The following is a 14,382-nucleotide window of genomic DNA, read 5'->3' on the forward strand; positions in this document are numbered from 1 at the left end:
AAAGATCTACATGGTACCAAACAACTGGATTCTGAATTAATCATATGACATTGACAAGTTTCCAAAAAGTGAGGAAAAATTCTAGAATGAGAAATATCCCAATGAGCTGAAATCTGACCAGTGAATTGTAGACATACAATAGAGAGTTGTTACAAGCAACGTCAAAAGTAAGTGCGAAGCAAACACATTGACAATATCCTTCCAACAACTCAACCCTTGACACAAATAAAAAGCATCATTACAGGAATTTGAGACTTGTAGGGCATAGGGGGGATTGATTATAGCTAGAAGAAAACGTTAACTTAGATCAGCTCTTGAACAGAGTGATTCAGCCTAGTAAAAAGCAAAAGTCATGTGCATTTAAAAGCATTTATATAATTAAAAGCACAATAAATATGTACAGGTTTCAAGCAAGCAAAACTGTAAGACTCATGAAGAAGGTAGAGGGTAGGAAATACAATGTCAAGAATAAAAGCAGTTAATAGTACCAGATTCAAATATACATGAAGCTTGAAATATCAGAGAAGAAATGTAATAAAACTATGATTAATATTTTAAAGTGGAAAATGTAGGCAATTTGTATGAAAAATGGAAAGAGTCTAGAGATAAATGAAAACTATAAGGGAAAATATCAAATTGAACAGACATAAATAAAAATGACAGTGGCTGAGATGAAGACTGTCTTTGAGAGGCCCATCAACAGACCCAAGCTGAGGAAACAAATAATCAAATAAATAAAATCCAATGGAAATTTCAAAAGCTGAATCAAAAAAAAAAATCGAAGAAAGAAGGGAAAAGGAGGGAACACAGGAGACTAAGAGATGTGGTACAGCATTTTAAAATGGTGCAGTGTGTGGGACTTCAATATCAAAAGGGGAAAATGAAAAAAAAAAGGGAAGGGAAGAAGACAATGTGAGAAATAGTAACCATAGGAATTCTAAACGTAATGGAATATAGAAAACCCCAGGTTCAAGAAACTCAAAACACAAAGCAAAAATAACTCCCAAGTCACTCTCAAGCTAAACAATAATCAGATTTAAAAAGATCTTATCAAGATGACCAGAAAAATTTGAACCAAGCCAGTGGGGAGGTGGGCAGTGTGTTACAAATTGAGATGGTTGATTTTCATTGTCAGCTTGCCTAGAATTATCACAGAAAAGATGTACTTCCGGGTGTGCTGTGGAGGACATTTCTGGGGAAGTTTAGGTGAGGAGGGAAGACCTACCTGATGGGGGTAGTAGTATTCATTTCTTTGAGTAGATCTACATTTCCCACTGGTGTCATATTTCTTTTAATTGTAGAACTTCCTTTAACATTTTTTTATGTTTTCTTCTTTGATTTGGCTCGGGTTTTTGAGACAGTATTTCTCTGTGTTGTGGCTCTGGCTGTTCTGGAACCAGCTTTGTAGACCAGGCTGGCCTCAAACTCAGAGATCCACACCTGGCTTCCTTTAATATTTTTTGAAATGAAGTTGACTAACAATTATTTTTTCAGCTTTTATTTGTCTAAAACAGTCCGTATTGTACACAAGATCTTTTCATTGATTATAGAATTCTGGGCTCACATTGTTTTTCATCGGTACTGTAGGTGTTCTTCCATTGACTTCTGTTTGGAGCAATTTCTGATTAAAAAAAAAAAACAACAACTGCTCTACTTTTAAATCTTCATTCATCTGTGTGCATAGTAGTTGCTTTTCTCATCTCTATGACTAGAGACCTGGAAATAAAATAACATCAATGCAGATAAAGTCCCAGCATGGAGTTGGAAAATGGTCATGAAGCCCCAGCCCTAGCTGAGGAACAACAGGCAATGGAAGGTGCTTGTGAGAGGGAGAATCAATTTTCTCTAAAGGTAGTTCCCCTAGTAAGATAACCCTAAATTTGAGAGGAGTAAGGCGTGAACACTATCACAACTGTATAAAATTCTCAAAAATTATACTCAAAGGAATTAGGCTTTATTTTGACTCACAGCTCAGATTAAAAGAGTACATGATGATGAGAGTAGCTTATTCTATGGTGTCAACCAGAAAGTGGAGAAAGGGCAACACTAGCAGCCTCTGCGTGGCCACTGTATGAAGCTGTGAAGGTAACGTTGCAAAGGAGACTCCAGAATGTTACAGATGCCAAGACCACGGGATATCTGACAGAGAAAAATTTCAGGCACTAGTGGAGACGGTCCGGAAGGAGAAGCTGGTTGACAGAGCTGGAGGCAGGGCACTGCCCAAACCCATTGTAACACAAAAGAGGCCACTGTACGCCTACGTGGTGCCTATGACCCTGTAGGATTGAGTGTTTGGTTTGCTGGGCTTCCATCTTAGTTCAGTCTAATTATTTTTTGCTGTCTCCACATTTCACCCTTTTGGAATGAGAATGTTAATTCTGTGCCTTTGTATATTAGAAGTATGTTTTTATTTATTAATTAATTTATTGTGTTTAATTTGACAGGAACCCATAATTTTGAGATAGCCTTAGGTCTTTGAAATTGGGTTTTTGAACAATGTTAGAACTGTTTCTTATACCAGCTCTTCTAAAGCCTGGAGTTTCTCTGTTGTTAAAGGCCATTGCTGAACCCATACAGGCTTGTCTGTTAATCATTTTAAAGGTAGAGCTGTTGGTGTCTTTGGGAGATCATCAGTTGTTTTGCCCTGTTCTTGTTCTTGGATGGCTAGTGATCACTCAGAATAATGCCTTCTAATATTTCTCTCAGAAACATGTACTAGTTTATGATTTGTTTCTGAGATTGGAGGGATGTTAATCTGAGTATTCCATTGTTGCAACAAGTCTCAACCCCACAGGTTCATAGCTATGTTAGCCATATATGGTTTTAATTTTCTTCTCTGTCCTTCTGGACCTATACATTCGAGCCATCTTGCACTCTGTTTCACTCAAGATAATGTCCCAATTCCTAACAGTTGAACGTTTACCTCCTGAAGAGGCCAAGTTGGATGCCAAAATTCTGGTGCAATTATGGTAACGTCGGCACCTGTGTCTACCAGACCAGACAACAAAACACCATTTATTTTTATTGTTAATTTTGGTCTTTGTTAGTTAATAGAAGTTTGCCAAAAAATTTTCTTTATGTTTTCTCCTGAATTTTCCATTCTCTCTGTTTCATCATCCTGACCAGCATGATTTATTCCAATAGGCATTTGGTTATTTAATTGCTCTGAGTAGCAGTTTCCTCTACAACTGCAGGAAAGGTTTGAACTGGATTTACTGTAGGGGCCTGCCTGAGACCCCTCTGGGAGTTTCCCGAAGCCCAAGGCAAAGGGTTACCTTGTCTGTCCCTTGTTGATCTACATTCGTTGGTCCAGTGTTTTCCCTGAGATTTGGAGGACTTTTACAAATTGAATAAGTGCATTTTTTTTCAATTATGAAATAAACATGAGGCATTTGGGAGCAGAGCTTGAATGCTACTCAAATAGATGTGTTTGGGTGTCAACTTGGCATGGGGTGGCCTTGTGATAGTAACTTATCCTTGTTCACCTGACTGGATTTAGAATCACTTGAGAGTATCTTTGGGTATATCTGTGAGGGCTTTTCCAAAGATGTTTAATTAAAACCTATGTTGAATGTGAGCAATACTATCCCATGGGCAGGAGTCTTGAACTGGAAAAGGAAAGAAAGAGAGAGAGAGAGAGAGAGAGAGAGAGAGAGAGAGAGAGAGAGAGAGAAGAGAAAAGAGGAAGCCAGCCCCCAAGCCCCAAGCACTTAGCTCATATTTCTTCATCTGAATCCTCTCAGTTCATGCTCCTAACCTATAAGGGTGGCTCAGGCCCCTACTGCTTGGTCCAAATTTTTCTGGTCCACTCATCTCCCAGTGTGGACAGGTATAGGGTCCCCTAATCTCAACCATGCAGTCCAAATTTACCTAGTGTGGCCAGACCCTGGTGCCGAAAGGTAAAAGTTCCTCGGCCCTAAAGGCCAATGTCTACTTATAAAGATCCCTTACCTTCTGGCCTAACAGGTAGTAAGGAGTCCCCAGGCCATTTCCCACCCCTCCTCACCAGTCTAACTCCATATGTGAAAATCCCAGTCCAAAAGCAGAAACAACTTGAAATCCCAACACAACTGTCTTCTCCAAAACTTACTAATGCACAATAATAGATTCCAATGAGAATGATTGTGAAATACTTCCAGACGAAGACTTCAAAAGAATTATTATAACTGTATTCAAACAGCTCAAGGAAAATAAAAACAGAGATGAATGTAAAAGGAAAGTCAATATAAGATACCAAACAGAGTTCAGTAAGGAGTCAGAATTATTGAAAAAAAATTAGAAAGATACAGGACATGAAAAACTCAATAAGCCAAATAAAAACTTCAGTGAAAAGCCTCAGAAATAGAATGGATGACATGGAAAACAAAGTATCAGGGTTGGAAGACAAGGGAAAAAAATTAAATAATTCAATAATGTCAGTGATTTTTTTGTTTTTTTCCTTTTATTGAAAATAGATTCTATTCTCATACAATATATCCTGATTACAGTTTCCTCTTCCTCCACTCCTTCAAGTTCTTCCCGCTACCCTTATCCTGACATACTCCCTTTCTGTCTCATTAGAAAATAATGGGTTTCTACCAAACTTGACAAAATAAATAATAATATAAAGCAAAACCATCACATCAAGGCTAGATAAGACACCAACAAAATGAAAAGAGCCTCAAAAGCCCCTAAATCCATGAAAGGAACATAGGAGAGTTTTAAGACACCATGAAAGACTTAACTATTGGATAATGGACATAGAAGAAAAATACTATACCAATAGAATATATTTTCAGTGAAATCATAGAAGAAAATTCTCCACACCTCAAAAAATAGATAACCATCCAGGTCCTACAGAACTCCAAATAGACATAACCAGAAAAGCAACTCCCCCACAACATATTGTTCTCAAAATACTAAAAAACACAGAAGAAAGAAAGGACATTGAGATCTTAAAGAGACAAAGCACAAGTCACTTTAAAAAGCAGATCCAGCCGGGCGGTGGTGGCGCACGCCTTTAATCCCAGCACTCGGGAGGCAGAGCCAGGCGGATCTCTGTGAGTTCGAGGCCAGCCTGGACTACCAAGTGAGTTCCAGGAAAGGCACAAAGCTACACAGAGAAACCCTGTCTCGAAAAACCAAAAAAAAAAAAAAAAAAAAAAGCAGATCCAAAATAATAATATTATTATTTGACAGAAAGTTTCAAAGCCAGGAGGGTCTGGAAAGATCTACTACAAGTTCTGAAAGATCACAGTTGTCAATCAAGACTATTATACCTATTAAAACTATCTATTAAAATGAAGGGCAAACAAAAACCTTCCAAAATAAACAGATTAGATGAACTAATGACCAAGTCAGATCTATAGAGGATACTAGAAGGAATACTTCAGCTTGAAAAGAAGGACAAACACATCTAAGAGGTCACAGGTAATAATTAAACAATACTCAAAGTCAATCAATAGAAACCTAAGAAAATGCCATAAAATCAATAAAATGCCAAGAATTAATAACATATATCTTATAATAATGACCATGAATATTAATGATTTCAATCCCCCCATAAAAAGACACAGCCTAGAAAATTAGATCAGAATAAAGGATCCATCTTTATCCTGCTCCCTAGGAACATACCTCACCATCAACAATAGATACATCCTTTAAAGGGGAGAAGGGTGTTGAAGAAGACATTCTACACAAATGCACTAGTAGGAAACAAGTAGGTATAGCTTTTGTACTATCTGACAAAATACACTTCAAACCAAAACTAGTCAAGATGGATGAGGAAGGTCAGTTCTTGGTCATCAGAAGTATAATATACCAAAAGGATACTAGAAGTCTAAATATTATGCACCAAACACAGGTGCACCAAATTTCATTTCAAAAATGCTATCCAATATAAAACCACAGATTAACCTCAACACAGTGATAGAAGGTGACTCGAATATCCCACTCTCACCAATAGACAGGTCATGTGTACAAAAACTAACCAAAAATACCAGAAAATTGAACAAACCAATATCTAAAATATCTCCTAGGTTTTTAAATATATATTTTTGGATTTGAAAAAAATCTCTACAATCTTGTCCATGGATACAAACAATTCCATTCTTCCATTTCAATCTGTATTTCTTTTATTTCTTTTAATTGTCATATTATTCTGTCTTGGATGTCTGGTGTGATGAATAGGAAAGCAGACATCCCTGACTTGTCATGGGGAGCATTCATCCCATCATCAGTCATCAGTAACCGTGATATAGAACCAGTAGGTTTCATATGCATGCTTTTTATAAGACTGCGAAAGCCCCTTTCTTTTATTCCTAGTTTGCTTGAAGATTTTTAAAATTATAAATCAATATTGAATTTTTCTACACATATTGACGATGCATTTGTCTTTATTCCATTCATATGGTAAATGCATTGATTGTCAGACATTGAGCAAGATTAGCAAACCCCATTTGCTATGATAAAGCCATTTCAGAAAAGGAAATGATAAAATTCAGTTTACTGAGTTTCCATAGGGAATAGAAAATATGACAAAATTAAAAGTAACGTGATCATATAAGTAACATTTCAGGTCCTAATAGAAGGTAGATTGATTAGGGTTGTTCTCATTACATCTATATTTACTCCACAAATTCCATGTGTTTTGTCAAACATTGTGTACAATATAAAAGATGGTACCCTTTAATTGCAAAACCAAACAGCAAAGAAGATGCATTATTTAAGCAAAAATCATTCCTTGATATGAACATAGTATAAATTCAATGCTATGCACATTTTAAGTGTTTAGAATAAACATCAGTACACATATATCTAACCAGTATCTTTTCACTAAAATGTAATATATGGACACATTTTATTTTTAATCACATAATACCTTAGTTTACTCTATGAATTTACAAAGTTTTAATCCTGGAAAAACATTCTTTTTCCTCCATTTCCTTTCTTTCACGGCATCCATTCTGAGTTTTAACAGATCTAAGCCAGCTTCAATATCATGTACTACTACAGTACTCCTAAAACTTGACAGTCTTCCTCTGAGGTACATATGTGAATTGCATATGTAATGTTCAATATCTTTATACCACCATCCCAATCCAAAAATTATCATAATTCACTGATCGTGTATATATTTTAAAAGAGCTCAGCTCAGTCAGGGAAAATTCACAGTGGGTCTCCCAGCCCTCCAAGTCTTTGACTGAATATTTCATATACTCTTCAGAATGAGTAGCACAAGTATGAACTGCTTTCTCCTTAATAGTCAAGATGTGATGGCTGAATGTGCACAAGCAATTGACACGCGGCCCTCCCACTTGCTGCTCAGAAGGTTGAAGAGCAGCTGTCACCCCAATACTGGTGTTCAGATCAGGAGCGCAATCAGCCCAGGCAAGCACAGATTCCATTATGCCATCAGCCTTACCCCTAATCCTGCCATCCCACTGAGAAGGGCTGTTAGAGGCGGATCCAGAGAGGGGCCCAGCTGCAAGTTTTTCCTTAGTTTCCTGAGACTTGCCATCAGTGGCAATCCGCCATGAAGTCTCATGGGAAGCACTGGTCCACAGCTTTTATCTACATACATTAAATCAAGCAGTTTTGTTTTTTAATCACTTTCAATCTTTTCTTCTTCCCTCTCTACCCTGTTATCCCTAGTGTTACTTATTTATATTTTTTTTAAATCTGTGCATACAGTCCTTACAGATTTTAGCATGGACTAACATTCCTCTGAGTTAAAAATCATTCAATACTTTATTCACGTTTAGGGATACCAGCTTTGCCAATTAATGTGTTCATTCCAGATTGCATTTAGCTAATGCCTTCCTTTACTTGAGCCTAACAGCTCACTGGATTGCAAAATTATTGCATCAGCTTGACTGTGATCTTTGTTCGCTTTTTAAAAATAAATCTTTAGGCTCCAGCAGTACCCTGCCTTAAAGTGCTTTGTCATTTCCTAGTGGCTACATGGCCAAAGGAGTTGCCTAGTCTCAAGTTAATCTCTTTGACTCTTCAGAGCTCTGCATACCATACCCATCTCCATTACCTCAGGAATTATTATTGGATTTAACCTTCTGCTCATTGAATTAGTGTCAGCTATCATTCTTGGTGTACATTTGTTAAATTCAATCTTTCCTATAGGGGAATGCCAGGCAGAGCAACAATAAGTGTATTAAATAGTCAGAAAGGGAAAACGACAGAAATTGGGACTTAGAGTCAGTGTGGAGATAACGGGAACTAACTTCATGTTGCTGCTTCGTTTCTTTCAAGGAGGCTACAATCACAGCAGGAAGTATAAGCTTTTATAGTCAGCCTTCCAGAGTGTAAGGAATACTAAGTGAGTCCATACTTTTGCTAAAGTGAAATGGTGTTTGTTGTTGTTGTTGTTGTTTTAGGTTTTGTTTCTTTGTTTCATTTGGTTTTTGTTTCTTTGTTTCATTTGGTTTAGTTTGGTTTTGTTTTTTTGTCAGTACTAGTGCTAGTGATGGGGAAGCAGCCATATGGAAAATTCTAAAACTTCAGCTCTTCTGTTAATCCTAAAAAAAAAAAAGAGGCACGAGTATGAACGTTTGCCTCCAGCAATGTGCAGCATCTTGGACTGTTGGGTCAGAAATGAGGCAATCGAATCATGCTTAGCCACATGGCTCACAATATGGAGCCACCCTAATCCCTAATCTGCAAAGGTCCCTGAGTAGGTTAGAGTGTGTTTGTATTGTGCTTCCCTGGGAAATCTCTGAACCTGATTCAAGGCTACACTGAAAATGAGTAAACAAGCACCCAGAACATGTAGCAAAGCATTCCAAGTAAGAGCTGGAAGTGACAGAGGTAAAACTCAGTAGTCAGGCACTTGCCTGGCATACACATGGCCCTGGGTTCAAATTCCTGTACTGGAAAAGTAATAAAAAGAATTACAATTTTTTGATTGAAAACAGATTTGTTTTCCTACAATATATTCTAATTAAAGTTTCCCTTCCTCCGACTCCTCCCAGATCCTCCCCATCTCTCCACCTACTCAAATCCATACCCTTTCTTGATTGCTCTCATTAGAAAACAAGCAGACATCTAAAAGAAATTGTTTTAATTCTTTTTACCACTTTTGCTATTGGGTTACTCTACACAAACTGATGACAAGGCCCTATTGCCTAACTAGAACCTTCACCCCTACTGACTAGTATTCATGTTACTGGAAGGTACTCTGCACCACTACCAGAGGAGAAAGGTAACCACCAACCCAGCTAAAAGATCTACAATACTAACCTGCCTGCAAGATACACTGTTGCAATAATAGTACAAACACTATGGTAGTAACCAAGCCCTATTTGATTACATTTAAGACCCACACCATGAGATGGAACCCATGCCCAACACTTCTCAAGTAAGCCAAGAACCTGAGACTATAAGACATGGACCTCGGAGAAAACCATATACTACTACATTCTATTGTTCTGTGAAAGGACATAGCAATAAAATGGCTCCTGATGGCATTCTGCAGTACTCATAGATCAGCGCCTTTCTCAGACATCATCAGAGAAGCTCCCTCCTGCATTAGCTGGAAACAAATACAAAGAGCCGTAACTGGATAATGTGCAGAGTGAGAGACTTTGGAACACTGAGTCCTAAATAGGATGTAGGGCTCAGGGAACTCTGCAGATGAGGAGGAAGAAAGATTGTAAGAGCCAGAGGTGCTGGATAACACAAAGGAAATCAAGCCTTCTAAACACGACAGGACTAGTGCACATGTGAACTCTCAGAATTATTTTTTTTAATTGCAAGCACAGATGAAAAACCAAAGCCTTCATAATTAACCATCAGAATCAAGAACCAGCCTATTCAAAATCAATTCAAAAAGCCAAATAAAATTTAATGGGAAAAAAATCTGAACTAGAAGACCTGTTAAGAATATCCCATTCAGTCTACCAACTCCTCCAAAAATTGAGAGCTTATTGATAATAGAAACTTCCAGAAAATTCCATAAACCCCAAATGCAAGCTAAAATTCCAACTTGCCAAAAATCCAGAAACATGATCCTGCATGTCTAGTAAAAGGAATCTAGAAGCAAGGCACATATACAATAAGACTAAGTGAAATTTAAGGTAGGCTGATTTCACTGCATTTCCCTTTATGTTTGGTTTTCTAAAGAATTAATTCCTCAGGGCAAAACAATGTATTTTAGCTTCAAGAAAAGAGAGTTTGGCATCCTATCATGATGTTTCTTTAACAATTCTTCCAGTATTCCTGAACACAGCAAAACAGCCTTGGAGGACAAAAACCCTGGGAAGATGTCTCTAATCACAGAGATGCAAAACCACATTGGTCATCTACAAAAAAAAAAAAAAAACCAACAACAACAAAAAAACCAGGACCAGAGCAAGAAAGAAGAGAGGGAATGACACAGAGGGGAAAGCAGGGGACCCTGGGATTCTTGAGACTTTCCCAAGTAAGCACCAGTCCGGCTAGAGTCTGCTGAAAATCAATGGCCACCAAAGCCACCTAGAGCCAGTGACATCCAGGTTATTTGCTCCATGATTGCAGAATGATTTCCTGGACAGCAGCAGGAGGGTGTATTTTTAGGAAGTTTATTCTAGGGCAGGAGCTTATGAAATTAAAAGCCAGCAGAAGTTCTGTTTAGCAAGAGCAGGGGGGACATTGACCTGCTAATGTAGAGGCTTTTTTATAGTAGTTTTTATAGTATTTATAGTAGAAACAGGGTTGAGGCATGGGGAGGAGGGGAGGTGCCTTGGCTAGTTAGCATCTGCAGGATGTCTGTGCCTCTCTCCATACAGGTATGTGAACTGGAGTCTTGGTCTTGCCCTTACTTACAACTTCCAGGAAGCTGTGCTAAGATAATAAAAAAAAAACAAAACACAAATCAGTGTCCCCCAAGCATGTATATTTCTGACCTTGCACCAGGACAGAACTAAGGACACTTCTAGCTTCTGGGCAAGAACAAGAGTCAAGGTGCTTGTCCTTAAACTGTCTAACAGGGTTTTATTACCTATTCTCATGAATGAGAAGAGTCAGTGTTATGTGGACAGGCTAAAGGCATGGCAAGAAAATCTCATTCTGTTTACACCATTGTGGTTTAAACAAAAAAATTAGCATTTTGATGACTTATTTTCATTTAGGGAAGGTGACTAGGAAAGTTTAGACATCAGCAATGTTGTAAACTTTGTAAATGTTTTCAGTGTCTGTTGTTGCTGTTGTTGTTTCTCTTGTCCTCTCTAGTAACTCATGACTGTAGGGATGAGTAGTCTATGGGGCTGAAGAGATAGCTCAGAGCCATCTAAAGAGCACTTGCTGTTCTTCTGGAAGATGTAGATTTGATTCCCAGCACCTCTAATGCAGCTCAAAAATATCTGTAACTCCAGTTCCAAGGGAGCTGATTCCCTCTTTCAGTATCCACATGTGTGGTGCATATGCATCCACGTAGGGAAATATTCATACATATAAACCTTTAAAAGTAAAATTTTTTTAAAAAAGAATGAGTAGTCTACAAAGAACATGAATTAATAACATGGAAATTGGAGTCAGAAAACAAAAGTTTTCATATCAAATTGTTCATCTCTGGTAATGTGGTAGTTTGAAAGAAAATGGTCCCCATAGGGAGTGGCACTATTAGGAGGTGTGGCTTTGTTGGAATAGGTGTGGTCTTCTTAGAGGAAGTGTGTCACTGTGGGGGTGGGCTTTGAGGTCTTCTATGCTCAAGCTATGCCCAGTATCACAGTTCACTTCCCTCTACCTGCCGATTTAGATGTAAAACTCTCAACTCCTTCTCCAGCACCAGATCTGCCTCCATGTCCCACCATAATGATAATGGACTAAACCTCTGAACTCTAAGTTGTCACCTCAATTAAATGTTTTCCTTTGTAAAATTTGCCATGGCCTTAATCCCAGCACTCGGGAGGCAGAGCCAGGCAGATCTCTGTGAGTTGGAGGCCGGCCTGGGCTACCAAGTGAGTTCCAGGAAAGGTGCAAAGCTACACAGAGAAACCCTGTCTCAAAGAACCAAAAAAAAAAAAAATCACATTTCGCCAGGTGGTGGTGGCCCACGCCTTTAATCCCAGCACTCGGGAGGCAGAACCAGGCCGAACTCTGTGAGTTTGAGGCCAGCCTGGACTACTAAGTCAGTTCCAGGAAAGGCGCAAAGCTACACATTGAAAAACCCTGTCTCAAAAAACAAAACAAAACAAAATCACATTTCAGCACAAATAAAATATCACCACAGGGTGTCTTTTGATATCTTTCCTAATGCCGGGATTAAAGGCATGGGCCACCATAACACGGCTTCAGTGACCATCATCCTTCCTTAAGTTTTTTTCCTGGGTTTAGAGTTGATCCTACACCATGTAAATCCCAAAAGCATTAAGTGGGTGGAAACTCAGTTGTTGATTCAGACTGCAGACTTAGGATGGGAGGGTGTGGCCACAAAGGGGAGGGTTCAGTGGAAAGGTATATAAAGAGTTAGAGCAGCCAGAGAAATGCTCAGTCTTGGATCCTGGAGTCACATCCTGCCCTTGCCTGAGTTTGGAGGCCTCTCACCAGTGTCCAGATCAGGATATTGACTCCCAAAAGCCAGTCACAATGGGAGACCGAGCCCCACCAACACTCCAGCAGCTTGCAATAGAAGGGCTACTGAGGGAGGAGGCCTTGGCCATTTCTGCTCTGGAGGTGATGCCCTGGATGCTGCTCCTAGCAATGTTTGAGGTGGCCTCCAAGAAGAGACAGACAAATGTCCTGAGAGCCATGGTCCCTATATGGCCATTCCCACACCTTCCTGTAGGAGCCCTGACAAAGAGCTCCCACCTGGGAACTTTGAAGGCTCTGTCTGATGGACTAGATGCCTGTATTACACCGATGACTTGCCCCAGAAAGGGGAAAGTCAGAGTGCTGGATTTGACGACCACGGACACTCACTTCTGGAGCACATGGGCTGGAACCTATGAAGGAGACTGCTCTCAACAGGTTGTGAGACATGAGCAGCCCAAGGAGACATGTCATGACTCGGGAATGAAGAACAGTTTGAAGGTGGTAACTGACCTCCAACTTATGGACAATGACACCAAAGAATATGCCACTCATTTGGTGCAGTGGGCCCAGCAGAGAAAAGGTTCCATTCATCTATGCTGTCTGAAGCCTCAGATTTGGGAATCATGCGTCTCCAATGTCATAGAGATCTTAAAATCTGTAGATCTCCAATGTATACAGGAGCTGCACCTGCGTGATTTGTGGATGGACGACATGGCTGCTTTTGGACCTTACCTGGGGCAAATGAGAAACCTTCACACTCTAGTCCTAGAGGGCATCACCAATACCTTCAGGATGGATGAATCCCAAGGGCTGGAAGAGGAGTGGATAAGCACATTGCTCTCTCAGTTCCCCAAATTCCATGGCCTACAGCATCTCTATATAAATTATATCTACCTTCTAGTTGGCTGCATGAGAGAGTGGCTCAGGTCCCTGAAGAAACCCTTGGAGACCCTATCCATTACTTACTGTCACCTCTCCCAGGCAGACTTGGATTACCTGCCACAGTGCCTGAACCTTTCTGAGCTCCAGCATCTGCACCTGAGCTCTGTACTTTTAGTTGAGTGGCTTGGACCACTTGGACTTCTCCTGGAAAGAGTCAAAGCCACTTTACAAAGCCTAGAACTGGAGAAATGTTGGCTGGAGGATTCAGGATTCAGGGTGCTCTTGCCTGCCCTGAGCCAATGTTCCCAGCTCACCAAGGTCAATTTCATTGATAATAATCTGTCTCTGCCTCTCCTGATGCAACTGCTTCACAACACAGCCAAACTGAGCAAACTGACTCAGGAGCTATACCCTGCACCTCTGGAATGCTACGATCATAGGGGCCTAGTACTTGTAGATCAGTTTGACCAACTTTGCCCTGAACTCTTGGGTATAATAAGGACAAAAAGAAAGCCCCACAAAGTGACTTTTGCTACAAGAAAATGCTATAAATGTTTTAATTATTCTATCTATGAGCTGGAGAGCAGGCATTGCCTTTGCCAGCAATAAATTGGGAAAGGTTACTGCTTGGTACTCTCATATTGTTTGTTAGTGTTCTGACAAATCAAGCTTGCCCTGACACCAGTGTTCAGAGCTAGCCACTAGTTATCCATAGAGGCCAGTCGGTGGTGGCACACACCCTTAATCTCAGCATTTGGGAGGCTCACGCCTTTAATTCCAGTGCTTGGGAAGTGGAGACAGGATCTTGTCCCCTCATTCAGTCCGAGTAACTGGAGAGATAAGAAGTCACTGGTGGTTGTTCCTTTGCTTCTCTGATCTTCCACATTATTACCCCATACTTGACCCCTGGGTTTTATTGACAAGACTAGATAGGATCATACTTCAGTTCTGAGCTATGGAAGCCTACTGGGTATGAGGCGTGGGAATGGATGAAATCCT

General features: G+C 39.7%; 1 protein-coding gene across 1 annotated transcript; it reads left to right on the plus strand.

Moving 5' to 3' along the window:
* Positions 1-12,555: 12,555 nt before the first annotated feature.
* LOC128096996 (oogenesin-1-like) lies at positions 12,556-13,992 on the plus strand. Its single transcript, XM_052717204.1, has one exon. It carries the CDS (start codon positions 12,556-12,558, stop codon positions 13,990-13,992), a length of 1,437 nt encoding a protein of 478 aa, XP_052573164.1.
* The last annotated feature ends 390 nt before the right edge of the window (positions 13,993-14,382 follow it).

Source organism: Peromyscus californicus, unplaced genomic scaffold, assembly GCF_007827085.1.
Source record: "Peromyscus californicus insignis strain IS unplaced genomic scaffold, ASM782708v3 Scaffold_5__1_contigs__length_169319896, whole genome shotgun sequence".
Lineage (NCBI taxonomy): Eukaryota > Metazoa > Chordata > Mammalia > Rodentia > Cricetidae > Peromyscus > Peromyscus californicus.